Genomic DNA, 20,534 nt, shown 5'->3' with positions numbered 1-20,534 from the left:
AGGCCCGAAACGTCAGCCTTCCTGCTCCTCTGATGCTGCTTGGCCAGCTGTGTTCATCCAGCTCTACACCTTGTTATCTCAGATTCTCCAGCATCTGCAGTTCCTGCTATCTCAGAACTTTCTCAGTTCTGACAAAGGGTGACTCAACCTGAAACGTTAACTCTCACCCTTTGTCCATTATGTCCAGGAAGGGTAGTCGGTTGTTGATCTCTCCTTCTTTTGTGAATTTTATCTTGGTAAGGACGTTGCCAACCCTGTTGGAACCAATCTGACCTATATTAGTCATTCAGCGAATTTAGCCAAACAGCCCAAATGAAGTCTGAGTTGCTATGGCAACACATGCGTTTACATACACTTTGTAGCATGGAGCTAGAAATTGTGATGAAGCTCCAGTGTTTTTCCATCACGTAGCTGAGCAGCAATCTCTCCCAACTTTGCTGCCTGCTGTTATTATACATTGGAAAGATTTTACCCATTGATACCCAATCTGCCTTACTGCATTCAGATGGCACCTTCCTTCGTCAGACTTGAACTTGGAGCTGTTTCTGACTCAGAGTCAGGGTGCTACCTACTAAGCAACAAGTCCTCTCAGTACACTATAAACTTTTGCAAAATGGCAGGAGCCAATTGCATTTGAAATGTACCTGTGATTTTATTTTAGTAATTCTGATTTGTGGGCAAGACAAAGGAAATGGTACCAATGGATAGGACAGAGTATTACTTTGGCATCCTCAAGGTTACAAACATTAATATCCATGCACTACACAGGCCATAAACTGCTTAAAAATGAGAGGAAAGGCCACCAAGAATTTTACCTATCCTCCTCAGAAAATAGAAAGCCAGCACCACATCAGCAGAGCTTTGTGCCATGTCATTTTCTAACCACAAAATTCCTTTTTAAGTACAGGCATAGCAGTGTAAGACAAAAATAACCATCAAAATTCTTTGTGAGTTGAATTGAAAGTAGTTACACTAAAAGTGGGACAAATATTTCTGTGGCTAAGTCTTGGTATATTGGATTTTTAAAAAAATTCTTTCACAGGATTAGGGCATCGCTGGCTCGGACAGCATTTATTGCCCAGATGGCAGTTAAGAGTCAACCACATTGGGGTCTGGAGTCACATGTGGGTCAGGGATGGTATTTTCCTTCCTAAAGGATGTTATAGAATGAGATTGTTTTTTACAACAATCGACAATGGATTCATGGTCATCAATTAGACTCTTAATTCCAGATTTTTATTGAATTCAAATTCCACAATCTGCCATGGAGGAATTTGAACCCAGGTCCACAGAACATTGCCTGGATCTCTGGATTAACAGTCCAGCAATAATACCACTAGGCCGTTACCTCCCTTTCATCACCTTCTACATGCACAATGTCTAAAAGAAAATCAGAAAACTTGCCAACTTGCCACATCACTTTCCATCTATTTAAATTAATGAAAATAAATCAGCAAAGCTCCTTCACCAAGACATGTTGCTCCACATCGTTTTATTTTCAAATAAATACCCTAGTAATTTGATATGCCAAATGCAGAAACTAGAAAATATACATTTTTTTTTGGCTTTTCTCTCAAACAGGCTGCTGTTTTACAGATACAAACCTTCCATAGTATTTGTGAGAATACTGGCCACACTCAATGCTCTCTGCCTTTGCATAGGATCTTCTAGAAAATCCATAGAAAATTGATGAGATCCTGATCGTCTCTTCTTAAGATCTGTTTCTATATTTGTGCCCTGCAAATGATATAAAATTCAGTTATTCAGTTTTATCTCAAGCTGTTCACTTCCAAACTTTTCCGAAGAAACTTATTCTAAAAAATGTTAGAATAAAAATAATAAAAAAAAAATTGCAAATTCATGGTATATTTTCCTTGCACTACACTTTCAATTATACTGTTTAGCATTTATTTATTGGCAAGATGCTGAAGATGCTGATATTTATGCCAAAGTGACAGTGTTAATACTTGCATCAAAGTTAATCTTTCAGCTGCAGAACAAAGACATGTAGTATCAGATTTAATTTTCTATCTCTCACACAATGTAGGAGAATCATGGAGAGAAAGGAATTATCCAGTTTGAAAGAGTGAAGGCGATGGAAGTGCTGATATCAGCCGACTTCTACTTCTGCGCTGCTGACACCAGCAATGAGAATAAGATCAGTTACAGAGTATTATTTCTCATGCTATTTTGTGTATGAGTATGCACAATTCCAGCAGACAACTGGAGTCTTGTGAAATGTGCAGTACGTGGATATCTGTTCAATAGTCACTAATGAGCCCTGTTAAAAAGAGTATATATGGGACACTAATTACTACAGTGAACTTTTCATGTCCAGTCTGCCAGTATGGTAAGAAGAATCACAAATATAATTGGTGCTTGACATTGTAAGTGGACGTTTAAATATAGTCAAAAGCAAAGTAATGCAGATGGTGGAAATATGAGAAATACGTGAAATTATCCACTCAGCAAGTGAGGCAACATCCATGGAGAGAGAAAATGGAGTAAACTTTTCAGATTGATGACCTTTCATTCAAACTACTTCGATTGAAAGGTTAGTTACCTGATATTCTCTCTACAGATACTGCCGGACATGGAACGTCTATCATATTTCTAGTTCTTTTTTTATTTAAATTGAGGAATTGGGTAATTATCCAGAGGTAAAAACAAAAATATTAAAGCCATAATTTTTACCACTGTTTCTCAGGATCACTGGTGTTTGACACCACAGAAATAAAGCCTAAATAATGCATGAATAATGGAAAGCTGTTGTCTTATTTCTTTTGAAGAGTAATATGTGACTGCTCAATATCTATTTGCTGTGTATTTTACTTTATATATTATTTCTTTTGCAAAAAACAAACAAGTTTTGAGATTGCATACTCATGTATTTTATCCTGGTGCTTTTGAGCAATCACATCAACAAACTGTAGATACAGAAAATGAGAGTCAAAATATCTTCCTGTACAAATTATGCATCATACAGCCACTGCTGTCCAGTCCTTGTTATTTTTTTTCCTTTGTTGCATAATTACCACAATCTGACATTTTGTTGGCCATCTTTCATTTACAGGATGTGGGCATACCTAACTATATATTAGACAAATAATACCTGGGTACAGGGAGAATGGTGGTGCAGTGTTTCATGACAGAGAATTAAAGAAATTTAAAACAGAATACCTTGAAAATAAGCTCAAAATTCAGGAAACCATATAAGAAGAGGATATACGACAGAGGATGAAGATATAAATTAAAATCAAGCATACAGTTTCTCATTGATTTTGAATTTGTGTAACAGTCCAGATCTAGAATTACGTGAGAACTATAAGACAGAAATGACTATTACTTTTCAAGTACATGATTCCTGATTTAAAAAGGATATGAGTACTTTTAGCATAGTTCATTTAGAACATAACAATGTCAAAAATAATTTTAACAATTAATGTCCATTTTCCTTCAGTGGGCCAGTGCAAATGCAAATATTAGTTCCACTTCCATGATTGGGATGGAGGTGTTGTTAGTTATATACAACAGCCATCAACTGAAAATCATGGCAGATTCCTGAGAGATCGGGAAAAGTACACTGTAGGATTTAATGAATCCAAGCTAACTCCTAAACAGTCTTTTGGACAGACTCCCTCCAAAGTTATGTTGACACTCCAGTAGAACAAGTGCCAATCCTCAGAGGCATTGTTTCATGATTATATTTTTTAAGGTTGTTCATGGCTGTCACAGTATTTCTTTCACCTTTAAGCAAGAGATCTGTGAACTTTGCATGCAAGTATTTGAATTGAATAGTGAAATCCAGTGTTTACTAAACAAGGACTAGCGTTGTATTCATATTATTATGTCATACCCTTTACATGTAAACTATCGAGAAAATAGCCTGTTTTCAAAAAGACCATTTTAATTCTTAAAAGTGTGATTTCTGGGCTATCAGATTATTGCTCACAGTTCACACAAGGTAACTATGATTGCGTACTCGTCAGAAAAGTGATTGATGTTAATATAACGTAACTAATAATATTAAAGGTTAAGGATACACAGGAGAAGGGCATTGATTATTTGAATACCTTGGGCACAATAGAAAAAGACTTCGCCCAACAATGACTAATTCAATGAAGTATTCAGTTATTTTAAATCAACTCAGTCATGCTGTGTCAGATATCTAGAGCAGGTGGAACTTCAATCTGGGATTTCTGGCTCAGAGGTCAGGGACACTACTGCTGTGCCGCAAGGCCCCTACTAAATTTAATTATTTAATCTTCCTTCAAAGTTATGATTTTGGTTACAATGTCCCTTTAAAGGATGATTCACTAATGAATTAGTTCATTTTGTTCATTTGGTATACAGAAGAACGTAAAGAGACACATCTGGGACACTGGATTTTAGTTAGAGAGGAGCAAAACATTTCTGATGTTGAATTCTATAAAGAAATTTAGCATTGAGCCAAAGATTTCATCTAATTTCCTACTTTATCCAGCTTCAGAATGCATTAACAGTCAATAGTGAGCTGAAGCCATAAGTTTTATTGAATTGATGGCTTGATCTACAAAGTATTTCAGTATTTATTAGTACAAAGATAATAGATTCCCAATTGCATTACCTGTAGTGAATTAGAGAGTAATGTTAAAGTGTGAGAGCTGCAGTGGCAGACATTAAAGTAAATGAAACTGGATGGTGTTAAAATATTTTTGATTGGTTTCTGGGATAATATCAACCATGAACATACTTTCTGCTGCATTTCTGAAAAGCAATGCATGAAAATTTTAATATAGTTTATTGTAGTTAGAGAGCTATCCTATACATTATTTTCAAGTCTTTTGAAAAGAAATACAGGATATCATTTGGTAGATAAGCTATGCATTTCTCAATGGCATCCTATGCTGTAATCATTGAGTACCACATGGCCATCACGCCTAATCTAACTATTTAAAACTTTCTTACATTGTCATCAGTAGCTGGCTTATCTATTATCACCTCTGGCAGAAGTCGTCCAATGGGTGATGTTGGAGTTGAAGGTCCACCGGCAAGTGAAACTACTCCATTGCAGTCCACTGTGCTGTGCATCTTCCCATTCACTGGAAGCACTGGTAGCATCCTGGATGACCTACTGGTCTGACTAATGTTACTGCTGCGTCTCTCACCCTGCCTCCGTGGAATAAAGAGTGAGCCCCTTCTGCTTTCATTGTCTTCAAAAGTGCTGTGCTCATCATCAGCAAAATCATTTTCTGACCCGACATCTTTAGTCCGTCCTTTAAAACTGAAGATGCTGCTTCTGCTGTTGCGTCTTGGAGAAAAGATGGAGCCACGAATACTTAGCAGTGACTGAAAAAGAATGACAATATACGAGAATCAGTATCACTTCAATTTTGAACTATGATATGTCATTCCTGTTTTATACAGTTGTTTACAGATTTCCTCAGACTTTCAATCCCAAAGAAGCAGTCTGCTGCCATTTTAATCTGAATAAGCCTTTCTACAAAATAACTGAAACATTGCTTTCAGAAACATAGAAATTTTGCTTGAAATACCTACAGCTGGGTCACTTTCAATATATGAATGATTTAAATACACCATGAAATCCACCGATTTGTCATGTAACTTGCAATCAAGTTAAAAAATTGAGACATTAGTTAGCGTATTACATATGCCCTTTTACAGCACTATCTAAATAAGAAGAGACAGATCGTTTTATCAGAGTGGAACTAGCTGGTTGATTCTTCATTAATTACGAGACAATTTTCTGCATTTATGTAGACTCTAATTTAGCCTACTTTTCTTCTCCATTGTTTGCTCTTTGCAATCTTTTTGGATAGAGAAGACAATATTCTTGTGTCTGAGGCCTGCTCCCATGCTACAAAAATTTTATGGCCTCCAAAAGAATATTTTTCTGCATAAATTATACCAATGCAAACAAACACGTATTAAATCAATGTATAATTTGTTGCTGGTGTTCAGCAACAATTCTCAATCCCAATGCTGGAAACACTCAGCTGGTCAAGCAGCATCTGTGAGGAAACAGGAAGAAGGTTTGCCTTTCATTCAATGATTGCTCTCATAACTGGTCAAAAACTTGAAATTTTAACTCCATATCTCTTTCCAGCTGCTGAGTGTTTTCCAACAGTTTTTTCTTCCTAATTTCACATCTCCAGCATCTGTAGTATTTTACTTGTTTGCATGTGAGATCCTAACAGCACAATAATAGCCTTCTCATCCCGCAAAAGAATAGTTGTACACGGTAGCAGTACAGATGGACGTCAAAAGCAACACCAACATTGAGGAAGAGGAATAAAGTTTGAAATAAAAAACTAAAAAGGAGTATGATTCACATAACTGAAGAATGAAACATGTGACTTTCTGTGGATGTCAATAATGATTAAATACATGTATTAAGTACAACTGTAGTCTGCCTGGTTCCTGATCACAAACTTAATGCTCACCATTGCTCTGTTTCTTTTCCAACTCCTCATTCCTTAGCTCAAATTCGACCCAATCACAACAATTGTTGTACAGCGATGAGTCATCCTCTTCTGAATTTAAATGTAGCACCAAACTGTTACCCAAAATCCTGAAGAGTACCTCTCATTTACCTTGCCTTCTCTTTTAAGGGTTTCCATCTGGCTCCATTATTGCGAAAACCTTACCACACGCTGCATACAGGTCATTAAAATTGTCAACAGCAATGGTGCTGCCATTGTTGTGTTTGCAATAACACATGTACTGTCAAGTTTAGAACACAACAGCCATATGAAGGCAAAAAAAGACATCAGGTTAACAGCTAGATTTTATGAGATACAGCACGACATACGGAGAGGAATTTGCTGTTTAGATGGTGAAAGTGAAAGTGTGCGGGTACAGTTCAGTATTTAAAGTTAATGAACACCCCCAAAGTTAGTCCAAAGATGCGCAGGATACGTGGTTTGGCTATGCTAAATTGTCCATAGTGTCCAGTGACATGCAGGGTTACAGGGATAGGATGGAGGGATGGGTCTAGATGGGATGCTCTTTGAACGATCAGCGTGCACTCAATGAGCCCAACAACCTGTTTCATACTGGAGGGATTTTAAAATTCTATGACCTAGTTAAGAATCCCACTCTAACCTTTTCCTTTAGCAGTTAAGGAAATAGACCACTCAGATGTTTATCAGATCCTAGAAGCAACGTGATATTGTTGCATCATGTTTATTTCACAATTTTGTGCAAATATACAGCAATCTGGAAGAGTGCTTTAAGAAATCTGTCTTTTGTCTTTCGTTATTTTGTCATGTACTATTCCAGCATTTTTTGGTCCAGTGGGTCAAGGGTAGCTCCAAGTATGTAGGGTAAATGCAGGTTTGTTTCAGAAGTTATCTTTTCTATTGCAATTCTCTTAAAATCAAAAATAAGAATATTTGAATATTGTCAGTAACATGTTACAACAACTCCTTATATAGGTCTTTTGATAGAATAAAATATCTGAAGGTGCTTTACAGATACATAAGAAGCTAGAATATACAGCAAGCAGCCAGTATTACTGGCAGAACAAAAAGTATATTTGCTTCTGTATTATTCCTTGATCCTAAAATCAAACCTTTACCTATCCTAAATTGCAATATGTAACATAACAAGTAATGATATTCTAGCTTGTGAATTTAGAACACCAGAGCGAACTAACTACAACCCCACTCTGCTGATTTCACAATCATACTTTGTCCCTAAGATCATGCAACCAATGATGAAAATTTGCTACTTGCAGAATCATTTAAGGAGTGCTAATTCCTTGAGGAATGAAAACCTTTTAAGTATCGTCTTGTTGACTTCATCCAATTTCCCCATATATTTCCTTCTTTGTAATGACACCAGCAGGATCATCCTTATAATTTAGAAAGGCGCAAAGTACCCATTTAGTACCTCAGCCATCCCCTCTTTCTGCACAAGATCATCCCCTTTTTGGTCCCTAACTAGCATTAAATGTTATTTGACAATCTTTTAAATCTACATATGTTTATGAAAGACTTTTATGCTCTCTTTTATGTTACCAGCTAATCTATTCCTAGTCAATTTTTTCACTCTTCTGGGTTCCTTTTCCCATTCTCCATGGTTCTCCACTGTATTATGAATTTGGCATTTATCACAAACCTTCATTTTTTGTTTTATTTTCACATCCATAGGTTAGCTGTGTCTCAACCTGCAGCTGTGTCAGAACAGAAATGGATGAGTTTCAATAATGGCGATTGGAATCACATTCTGGGATTCCTGCCTCCATTACCATTGTTGGTTATTTTTAGTGCCACAGCATAAGCGTGTGGGTTGTAAGCCCACATTCAGCACTCTTACCTTTGCCAGCTCAGTTGTCGAGATTGCATTTGACATGCTTCACCCACTCCCTGCCTCCATTCCACCCTATCTTCGTAGAGTCAGACCCATTTTTTGTAGGTGATATCGTTCATAACATCTCAAAGGAGTTGTGAACCATGGAATTCTGATCTGTAGTTAGGGAGTTTATGACATTTAGCTTCAAAATGTTTGCTAATTTCACACTTGGAGTATGTGTCTAGTTTTGTTCTCAATACTGAAGGAAAGATATACTTGCCACTGAGGGAGAGCAATGAAGGTACATCAAGTAATTCATTGGTTGAGGGATTGTCCTATGAGGAAAGATCAAATTGACGAGGCCTATATTCACTGGAGCTTAGAAGAATGCGAGATGCTTTCATTCAAACACATAAAATTCTTATAGGGATTAACAGGAAAGATAATTCTCCGAGCCGAGGGCTCTAAAACCAGGGACGTGGTCTCAGAGTAAAGGGGAAACTCGTCACTCAGAGGTAGTGAATCTTTGAAATTTACTGCCTCAGAGGGCTGTCAAGATTCAGTCTTTAAGGTTGTGCAGGACTGAGATCGATACATTTCTCCATATTATCAAAAACATCAACACACAGGAAAATGATGCTGAAATGGAACATCAGCTATGATCTTGAAGAATAGTACAGCCGGCTCAAAAGTCAGGATGGTTTACTCCTGCTCTTATTTCTTATCTTCCTCACATATCATTTGTGGTAATGCAGAATAAGTTAAATGTGTCCTTACCACTGATACTTTGTTTAGAAAAGGTAAGTGACCACTAAACCTAAGGGTGATGCAGTGGTTAGCACTGCTGCATCACAGCACCGGGGACATGCGTTCAGTTCCAGCCTTGAGTCATTGTCCATGGGGACAACAGACATTCTTCCCATGCCTGTGTGGGTTTCTTCCAGGTGCTCCAATTTCCTCCCATTCTCCAAAGATGTGCCACTTAGGTGGATTGGCCATGCTAAATTGACCCATAATGTCCAGGGTTGTTCAGGCTAGTTGAGTTAGCCATGGTAAATATGGGGTTACCGAGATAAAGTGGGGGACTCGGTCTGGATAGGATGCTCTTCGGCGGGTCACTGCAGACTTGATGGGCTGAATGACCTCTTTTTGCACTGTAGAGATTCTATGATTAAAGTGACCTGCACTGTGAAAACCGGTAAGTCTTTGAAGGAACTGGACTAAATATCCACTGGATAAAGTACACTTCTGCAATGAACAGTGTTGAGATCTGGTTTTTATTGAGTCAGTTGCATCTATGCTTTAACCTCTAAATTGATTTCTAGATTAGCCACCTGTTGAGACTTTCAAATTGTGTAACAAATGACCATATGTTTTATGAATTCACGTGCTCACTTCTGCATACTTTGCTGAAGTAGCTGTGCAATTTTATACAATTATAAATGTTCGGGTTGAGCTCCATACACTACTAATGGATTGAGTTCAGCAGGGCTACTCTGGAGACCTTAGGCTTGATTGACTGTTTTACGAGCTCCAGAGAGGATTATGCTTTTGAGGAAGTTTTTGAATGACTGTTGATTTATTTTGGATATTTTCTACAATTACTTCAGAGAATTAAATATTTTTCAGGTGGAGTTTGAAGGTTATGTTTGGTGGTTTTAATGAAGCCTTAAGATATGTAAGGCTTTTTCATGTGGAATTTGAATACATGATTATTTTGAAAGTTACGTGAGCGTCTCAAACACTTCCCTATGTTATTACATGCTCATGAATTCTGGCCATAGTAAATATTGGGTGAGTGCACAAAGTGAGTGATGAGCACAAGAAGGGTATGAAGAGGGCTTAGGGAAAATGGATGGTAAGCACTGCAGTGCCTCATCTCTTTTATTCATCCAGGAATTTCTAACTTTGGATCACTTCCTTTTGTTTGTAGGAATGTATCTTGTCTTTATCCGAACTATCTTGCCTCCACGGGTTTCCCATTACTCATTTACTATTTTAACTCCCAGTATTATAAACTAGGTTACAGTTCAATTCACTGGATTTAGCTCTCCTACAGTTCAGTGTTTTACATTTGGATTTTTCCTCTCTTTTAGATAACTTATCTAAACCTAATGACAATAGAATCATTGCTTCTCAAAGAGGCCCAAACAAAATATGCTGTATTTACTCCACTTCATGAGGCTAAATCACTGAATTTGTTTTCAGATGGGTAGCTGCTGAGATTTTAGGTTATTTCCTTTGCTGAAAAAGAAACACATTTGCACATACTGGAAGCTACATACATTAAAATACAGAAACCTGTTCCTTACAGACAGAAAGAATATATAAACACATTTTGCCTGTTTCATTTTAACAAAATAGATGAGAACCAATTTCTGTTTCATTTCTTAGGGCAAAAGGTTAATGCCTGATTTAAAATTTAAACAAAGCTTCGCAGTTAACTACCTGTCATCGTAACTGGTGCATCCTCTATGGCAACACCTCTACCATTATTGTCTACTTGTCAAACAATCTGCATTCTCCTCTAATTAGGTATAAATGTTATTTTCTATTTACCTTGGTATTCTTGTGAATTATCTGATCAGTACAAGGCAAAAAGCTCTGACAAAATGCATCTTTTTTCAGCAACACAAGTCAATAGTTCAAAACAACTATTTGTTACCATCTTTCTTAATGAAATATGGTAGAAATATCATTGATTACTGTATAATGGAATCATACATTATAAACAATTTATTCCACTTACCTGATGTGGGGAAGAATTTTTCTTTTCGTAAGAAAGACAGTTGCGATCAAGAGAAAACCGGAAACCATTTCCCTTTCTTCCGTTGTCCTCTGATTCTGACTTGTGAATCCTTTCACCTTTATCCTTTTCCTCGGCATCTAGCTCAGTTTGTCTTCGTTTCTTCCTTCTGTTTCGTCTCTCCTTGGCACTCTTTGAACTAAGCTTTGACGCATCTGAGGAACTGTGGGACATTTCACATAGTCCAATTCTTCCATTTTCATCTCCTGCCTCAGCTGCAGCAGCAGCTGCAGCCTGTTCAATGGAAAAAACATTACAACATTTTGAGAGATCACTTTTTCAGTGTTATGAAGGCAGAAAGTGGAAAAGATATTATTTACAACTGGATACTTACAAGTGTCAACTAGATTGACTTAAAAAGGAAATGTTTCTAGTCAATTAGTACATCTTAATAAAAATACATATTGTGGAATACATAGGTTAATATCTTACTAAGATGCGCACAAAAGGAACTGCAGTTGAATGTATTTAAGCATCTGCGTGCCCTTATCCAACCTATACTTTTCAAGCCTATATCTGGGAACATTAAACGTTTATACCGATCAAGAAAAGCATTGAGATGATCAAAATGTAAAAGATGTCCCCGTGCACCATAACAAGGCTGGAACAATGTAAGCACTAAGGTTAGAGGTTTGTCAATAAAAAGAATGTGGTGCATTGAGCTAGAAATTACATTTGCAAAATAGATGGAATAGGTGGGATTTCAGCAACTAACATTTGTTGCCAAAAGGATTTCTGTCAAAGTCTAACTGAAAACTGAGTGGTACTATTTATAAGAATCCCTTAGTGGCCATGCAAAAAAACAGCATGAATTTTGTTCCATTTGTACATGATTATCCTCCACCAATTAAGATGCAAACTGAGTTGTGAAACACAAGGTTCTTTCCACCAGAGAAGCACTGTCTCTGCCTTTCTATCCACGTGGTCAGAAAACATCCAACACTAGGTTATAGCTCAGCAGGTTTATTTGAAAACACAAGCTTTCAGAGCCTCACTCCTTCTTCAGGTGTTAGTGAGAGAGGTAGTATCAGACACAGAATTTATAAGTAAAAGATCAAGAGTCACATCTCTGATCAGGATGCATTAAACAAACCTGAGATGCTGTTAAATCTTTAATCAGTTAGGTTTTAATCCCCAAATTCCTTTCAAGTCAATGTCCTGAGAGAACTAAAGGTTTTATCAGTGTAAAGAAGAGGTAACATTTTAGATCAGACAATACATGTTAGATGTGAGGCTTCGTTTAGAATCCGTTCGTGTTTTAGTTTGGAGTCAGATTGGTTTTATTTCTAAAGTAGGAATGTATAAAATGCCACATTGACTGACTATGCATATGCATGTGAGGGAGAGAGAGAGAGAGAGAGTGTGCACATGCATGTGCATGGGAGAGAGTTGGTGAGAGAGTGTGCACACATGTGTGGGGGAAGAGAGAGAAAGAGTATGTGTGGAAGAAAGACAGTGCATGTGCGTGTGTGGGAGAGAGAGAGTGTGTGTGTGAGAGAGAGAGAGAGAGAGAGTGTATTGGAGATAAAAAGAGAGAAAAAGAAAGAGATAACAAGGTGTAGAGCTGGATGAACACAGCAGGCCAAGCAGCATCAGAGGAGCAGGAAAGCTGACGTTTCGGGCCTAGTCACTTTCTGAAGAAGGGTGTGTGTGTCGGAGAGAGAGAGAGAGAGAAAGAAAAAAGTGTCTGTGTGCATCTGTGGGAGAGAGAGAGAGAGAGCGTGTGCGTGTGTGGGAGACAAACTGTGCGTGTACGTGTGTGTGAGAGAGAGAAAGAGAGTGTATGTGTGTGTGCATGCATCTGTGGGAGACAGAGAGTGTATGTGCGCATGTATGTGTGATGCGTGCCTGTGCGAGGGAGAGAGTGAGTGAGAGAGAGTGTGCATGTGCATGTGTGTGTCTGGTGGGGCGGGGGGCAACAGAAAGAGAGAGACAGAGAGAGAGAAAGAAAGAAAGAGTGTGCATGTGTGTGCGTGCATGCGCGTACGGGGAGGGGGACAGACAGAGTGAAAGTGTGTGTGTGTGTGGGGTAGAAAGAGAGAATGCATGCGTGCGCTTGTGCATGTGTGTGAGGAAAAGAGTGAGAGAGAGTGTGCATGTGTGTGTGGGAGAGAAAGAAAGAGAGAGAGAGAAAAAGTGTGCAGGAGAGACAGTGCATGTTACAGGGAGAGAGAGTTCATGTTAGCGGGAAAGAGAGGGCGAGAGAAAATGTATGCCTGTGTGTGTGTGTGTGTGTGTGTGTGTGTTGGGAGGGGAGAGAGAGAGAAAGAGAGAGAGAGAGAGTTCGCGTTTGGGGTGGGGAGAGAGAGTGAGTGACTGAATGAGAGTGTATAGTGTGGTGGGGTCACCTGTAGTGCAACACGAATCCAAGATCCTGGTTGAGGCCATGGTCATGGGTACCAAACACAGGATACGTCCGATAGAATACCCTTTGTTGTTGAGGTCGTCCCGGGAGTGGAAAAACAATGTTCTTTGCAGCCTTCAACACATTATCAATGACAATGAGCACTTCGCCAAGATCTTCCCCATGCCTCCACTTCTCGTCTTCAAACAACAGCCAAACCTTAAACAGACCATTGTTCACAGCAAACTACCCAGTCTTCAGGACAACACTGACCACAACATTATACAATCCTGTTATGGTAACCTCTGCAAGACATGTCAGATCATCGAGACGGACACTACTATCACACGTGGGAAGACAACCCACCACGTACACGGCAGATACTCATGTGACTTGGCCAATGCTGTCTATTTCATACACTGTAGGCGACGATGCCCCGAGGCATGGTATATTGTCGAGACCATGCAGATGCTACAGCAACGGATGAATGAACACCAAGCAACAATCGCCACGCAGGGATGTTCCCTCCCAGTGGGGGAATACTTCAGCGGTCAAGGACATTCGGCCTTGGATCTTCAGGTAAATGTCCTCCAAGGCAGACTTCAAGATGCACAACAACACAGAGTCACCGAGCAGAAGCTGATAGCCAAGTTTGGTACCAATGAGGACGACCTCAACCGTGATCTTGTCACACTACAGGTGACCCCACCACACTATACACTCTCCCCCTCCCCCACACACACTCTCCCCATCTCCCCCGCGTACATGCACCCCCTCTCTCTCTCCCCCGCACACACGCTTCCCCTCTCCCTCTCCCCAACGTACACACACACTCTCTCACACACACACACACACACACACACACACACACACACAAATCTATTGGGTGAATTTGTATTTGCAGATACATTCTATTTTGTTCAAAAAGTACACAATTTATAGACAGTCAATGTGGTGTTTTATGAATTCCTAATTTAGAAATACAACCAGTCAGATTCCAACCAAAACATGAACAGATTTTAAACAAAGCCTCACACCTAACATGCATCGTCTGATCTAAAATGTTACCTCTTCTTTACACTGATAAAACCTTGGGTTTTCTCAGGACTGTGACTTGAAAGGAATTTGGGGATTTCATATACATATTAATCAACTAAAGCCTAACTGATTAAAGATTTAACAGCATCTCAGGTTTGTTTAATGTATCCTGATCAGTGGTGTGACCCTTTGATCTTTTACTTATAAATTCTGTGTCTGATGCTACCTCTCTCACTAACGCCTGAAGAAGGAGTGAAGCTTTGAAAGCTTGTGTTTTCAAATAAACCCGTTGGACTATAACCTGGTGTCGTGTGATTTCTGACCTTGTGCACCCCAGTCCAACACTGTCACCTACACATCATTTCTAACCACGCTGCATTTTTGTGGGGCTTGGCGGCCTTGAATGCAAAACATACAAGCATCTCTTCTGAATGAATTTTCTGATGAAGGGTCTAGGCCCGAAACGTCAGCCTTCCTGCTCCTATGATGCCACTTGGCCTGCTGTGTTCATCCAGCTCTTCACCTTGTTATCTCTTCTGAAACTGTTGTCCACATTCTGAAGACTAGTACAATATTTTTGTGTGCTGATGTGGATTTTGGAAGCCATAAAAAAAATCCCTCCTTGGAGTGTTTGTGACCAATAAAAGAAGTCTGCGGAGAAGTCAGCAACATTCTAAAGATAAGTGTAAAATATTTTCATATCTTCCAATGTCACAATTAGATAAGGTGTTGTGATGTAAGTTGTTTTTAAATGTGAACTTGAAAACTTTATCCCGTAAGTTTGATTTAGGAATGGTTCCCTTATAAGAGTGACCTTCATTGGGGTGTCCCCTTTTTAGCTCAATATTTTTCAGTTGGAACTCTGTCTCCTTTTCTCTTTCTTTCCCATATCTTTCCCTTTTCGTTCTTTTCCTGCATTCTTTGTTTTTTTTTTCTTTTCTCTGTTAGAACACTAATCCTAATCCCTGCTACTCCACTTGTTATCCAGTTTTAATATATTTGTTTTATGGTCCTCAGCTTCAAGCTGTCGATATTTTGTCAACCATTTTACCAACCATTTTATTCCTTGTCTTTTGAGCAGAATCCATTTCTGATTGCTTAGATATTCTTCTGAATTCTTTTAAGGACAAGGCTGTTAGATTTTCCTAAGTTATATTAACTTATAAGTCACAAATGGAAGTATCCACATCAGTAGATCAGCACTTCATTCTTAAGAAACTTAAGTAAACTTTTGTTCAGTTTTTATTAAAATCAGCTTTTGAAAGAACAATCTGTTTCCCCTGCTCCAATTCAGCTTGGAATGAGCCCTCAAATTTGTCATCACTAGATGAAGCGGGTAAATCAGCTCACTCTTTTTAACCCATTCGCAGTTGGTAGCAACAAATATTTACAGCTCTCATACTTCAATTACAATGTAATTAACTAGATCAAAATTAAGGAGCCAAATTATAGTGTTTTCTTGAGTGAAACAAGGAGAAATTCCATTACCTATTAACCATCAAAAGTGATAAAATGTGACACAAAAAATGTGCAAACAAAGGTAATAAGTTTAAAAAGGAGAAAATGTCCGATATAGACAGAAAAATAATAGGCTTAGCAGTTTTTTTAAAAAAAATCTTACAGACTCTGAGGTGTTAGGTTTTATACCTTAGGCTGATTGTTTAATTGTTGTGTATTCTGCAGAAGTGACAATGTTTACAGTCTTGAATTCTATTGCTGCGAGTCTATTGCCAAAGTTACTTTTTCACCGGCATTGACTGCAAGATTGTGCGAAGCAGAGAGAGAAGCTTCCAGCTCCTTGCTGTTATCAAATCATTTATTTTTCTCTCATCAGCTTTGAATTGCAAAGCGCAATGTCCATTTGTATATTCCTAATACTCTTTTGTTCTTCCAAACAGAATACGCAGTAGTTAACCTTTCACCTCCCAAATATGAATTTGTCATGCGCACGTGAACTAAATAAGAGATGCAAATATCTTTACACTGACTCAATTGGCTGGATCAGTCTTTTGATAAATTGACAATTACAAAACTGAGTTTCATCTATTTAGTTTGGGTTCTCTAGACTTGCTTCGATCTGTGATCAGGTGATCACAGCAGCCATTTTAGGTCAGCATTTGCACTTATCTAAAATAATTTTTAATCCACGATAGACATCAGATAAAACAATCAGATGTTGAAAGTTGAATATTTAAAGTCCAGTTGAAGGATGACGTGTGGCTTGGAGGAGAAATTGGAACCGGAAGTGTTCCAATGGCTTTTTCATGGTAGAACTCGTAGGTTTGGAAGGTACTCTCAAGAGAGCCTTTCTACACATTGTTGTCACTGTCTGTTAATGATAGAGGAAGTGAATGTTGAAGGTGGTGGCTGGGTTGCTAGTCAAATGAACTGCTTTGACCTGGATGAGGATGAGCCTCTTGATTGTTATTGGAGATGCACTCATCCTGGTAAGTAGGCAGTATCCCATCACACTTCTAACTTACGCTTTGTAGATAGTGGACAGGTATTCAGGAGTTAGATTGTAAGTTACTTGCTTCAAAATTCCCAGTCTTTGTTTTTGTAGGGTCTGCATTTATATTCCTCATCCAGTTCAGTTTCTGGCCAATGATGTTGGGGGTTTTAAGGATGGTAATGCCACTAGATATCAAGAGGTGATGGTTAATTTCTCTCTTGTTGGAGATGGTCATTGCCTGGCATTTGTATGGCACAAATGCTACTTGCCACTTATCAGCCCAAGCCTGAATGTTGTCCAGGTCTTGCTGCTTACAAACAAGGACTATTCCAGTAACTGCACTGTCATGAATGGTACTAAACATTGTGTAATCACAGTGAACATCCACACTTTTGACATTATAATGAAAGGGAGGTAACTGATGAAGCAGTAACTCTTTAAAATGCATGCATGCGTGGCAAAGTTTTTTTGGCTCTTCAACCATAAAGCCATGGGGATATAAATACTGATTACTATAACTGGTATCATTATAATGCAATTTGGCAAATTTAGCATATCTGTTGTGGAATACCAATTGTAAAATTTCTACCTGTGCTTCTTCTTGATGTCTTTTAAGTTGTTCAAGCATCTGCTGAAATTCTGCCTCTTTCTGTTCAGCTTCCTCTAAAGTAGCCTGGTTTTGCTCATCATAGGCCATGGCAACAACAGCCAGTATCAAGTTGACCAAGTAAAAAGATCCCAGGAATATAACCAACACAAAAAATATCATGTATGTTTTGCCAGCAGCTCGCAGGGTCTGATAAAGTAAAATATTAATTTTTTTATTACTTTTTTCTATTCTGACAAATCATGGCTTCCATAAGTATACATTCTGTATTTGCACAGATGTATGTTAAAAGAAACCTATTAATCACAAACTTCAATGAACAAGGTAAAAATCCATTCAGGCAAATAAATAGCATTAGCTTTTCTTAAAGTTATTATTAATGTAATAAACAATAATTAATTATTTAAGTATGGCAATCAAAAATAAGATAATTCTCAAATCTTTCATACTCTTTAAAATACTTCTGAAACAGTAGAAGATTTGGTAAGAATATTAACTTTAATGCTAAGGTTATCTGGAAGGCTGGAACTTTGGGATAAATATATGAATGAAGGTATTTAATGACAGTAGATATTTTTTAGATGTTATAAATATCTAATTTCTAATGTGTAAACAAGTACTAGCAAAAGGATATGAAAAAGACATTTAAGTGATTTATTTCTTCAATTCTTTTACTGGCTTTTAGAGATTTTCTTTTAAACTGCAGTAACTGAAGTCTGATTAATTGCTAACAGTATAATAAAGCATTGACTGCATGGGATGAAAGAATAAAACAGATAATGTGGCACATGAAGTACAGTCATCGTGGGTCTTGCAACAAATCCTTGGGTGAAGTCAGGGTTTGGGCGGGGGGGTGGGGGGGGGAGGTGAAGAGGGCAAGTGGATGCAGGCGGCTATTTGCTATAAAATGTAATAAAGACAAGGACCGCACTTTTGGATCCATATTAAGGCAACTCAAATATCCTTTATCTTCAGCATTTTGAGATCCATCTTCAAGAATTTTTTTTCTTATTTTATGATGGGATGTGGATGTCACTGTTATTGGCCACCCCCATGTGTCCTGCAGAAGGTGGTGGGGGGTTGCATTCTTGAAACACTACAGTTCTTCGGGTGCTGTTAGGAAGATTTTTACCTAGCAACAATAAAGGGATGGCGATATAGTTCCAAATCAGGATAGTGTGTGCCTTGAAGAGGTGGCGGTGCAGTTCTCATGCATTGGCTCATGTTCTTCTAGGCAGTAGAGGCTGTTGGTTTGGAAGGTGCTGACAAAGCTATCATTTTGAACTATGACAGTGTATTTTCTAGATGGCAGACATCACTGCTACTTTGTGTCAGTGGTGAAGGGAATGAATGTTCAACATGGTGAAAGGGATAGGGATCAAGTATTCTGCTTTGTTCTGGATGGTGCCAAGTCTTGAGTATTATTGGAGCTGCGATCTCGCAATGGAGAGTATTCCATCACAATCCTGAAACTGCACCTTGTACACGTCAATAGTGATGGTCAGGACATTGATAGTGGGAGATTCAGTGATGGTCATATCATTGAATGTTAAAGAACAATGGTCAGATTTTATCTTGCTGGGAAAGGTCATTGCCTAGCTACTGTGATGTGAATACTACTTGCCACTTGTCAGCCAAGCTATTAGTTACACTGATGGAGAAAAGGAAAATCTGAGTGTTATATTCCAATTTAGCTCTGGTTTACAGTCTGATTATTATATTCAAGATATCCAACAGCTGCTTCAAGTGGATGGCAAAGTAGTTACTGCATTTCTAGAGACTGCTAAATTTGGGAGATTTGGGAGAATGCTGCTTATTCCCTGGTAATGTGTGTTTTGCAACCATTTGAACATTCATGATAAGGACCAATATCATAACTATCTATTACCTATTCTATTTATCATGATTCCTTTCTTTCCAAAAGGCTACTGAAAAGATAATAGATAATTAAATATGTTACTGTTGGGGGTGACTTTCTCACATCTTGTGAAGCATTTATCTCTTATCACAGAGATTCAGTGGAAAATAATAGGTTTATTAAGTAGTGCATCAGCTGTTTTATATTTTGGTCGCAAATGCATGGCGTTTAGATGAAAGGATAACTCATATAATTTCCATTAGTAGCCAGAGATGATACACTCATTATATTGTGATTGTTCTAATTATAGTTAACAGACTGTCGAATAAAAAATAGATGTAGTAAATGTTACACCACTAAATAGCATTATAACATTTCAATAAACAGGTTTTTACATAATAACATTATTCTACGTTAATGCATGATAAATCCTGCTTACCAACTGGTAGAGATTTTCCCAGTAGTCCTGGGTCATAAGCCGAAACAATGACAGGAATGCCCAACTAAATGTGTCAAAGCTAGTATAACCATAATTAGGGTTTCTTCCAGCTTTCAGACATACGTAACCTGCAGGGCATTGACTAAGAAAATAAAAAGTGATGAAAGAATACAAAACACGGTTAAAATGTTTCAAAGCTACTTTTAAAATCTTTCATGATTTATAGAGCCAAAACAGAAATGGTTTGTGCGATTGGGTTGCCTGACATTTGAAGTGCTGCTCCTGCACTTTTAGTCACAAAAACTAGTTCATCGTAATATGCTTTAATCACTCTTAGATCCTTCAAGATCAACATAGCAGGTATCAGAATTTCGTATCACTATTACTTCTACAACATGGCTATCTATAAATACAGAAGCAACAGAACTCATGTGTAATAATTCAACCAATCTCATTTGCCCTACCGAAATACAATTAGTGGATTCAGATGAGGTTTGCAAGTTCTTATTTAGGAGATTGTCTGATTCTACTAAAATCAGTCTTATTACAAATCTCAATCAAATTATTCACTAATTACAAACATTTACAGATTATAACAATTAGTTTCTGCATTGTATTCTGAAACAATCATATAATCCCCACAGCGTGGAAACAGGCCCTTCGGCCCAACAAGTCCACACAGACCCTCAGAGCAT

General features: G+C 38.1%; 1 protein-coding gene across 1 annotated transcript in view; it reads right to left on the bottom strand.

Annotated features, from left to right (window-relative positions):
* scn1laa (sodium channel, voltage-gated, type I-like, alpha) overlaps positions 1–20,534 on the bottom strand; it is a 121,151-nt gene that overhangs the window by 51,324 nt on the left and 49,293 nt on the right. The window contains exons 9-13 of the mRNA XM_048599030.1: positions 19,840–19,981; positions 17,525–17,731; positions 11,045–11,335; positions 4,948–5,328; positions 1,605–1,737 (exon numbers count right to left, since the gene is read on the bottom strand). Coding sequence (XP_048454987.1) covers positions 1,605–1,737; positions 4,948–5,328; positions 11,045–11,335; positions 17,525–17,731; positions 19,840–19,981 — 1,154 coding nt within the window. The remainder of the gene's footprint in view (positions 1–1,604; positions 1,738–4,947; positions 5,329–11,044; positions 11,336–17,524; positions 17,732–19,839; positions 19,982–20,534) is intronic.

The sequence above is a fragment of the Rhincodon typus genome, chromosome 7 (genome assembly GCF_021869965.1).
Source record: "Rhincodon typus isolate 14 chromosome 7, sRhiTyp1.1, whole genome shotgun sequence".
NCBI classification, from domain to species: Eukaryota; Metazoa; Chordata; class Chondrichthyes; order Orectolobiformes; family Rhincodontidae; genus Rhincodon; species Rhincodon typus.
The sequence above is the reverse complement of the archived record's forward strand: the minus strand, read 5'-3'. Positions and strand labels throughout refer to the sequence as shown.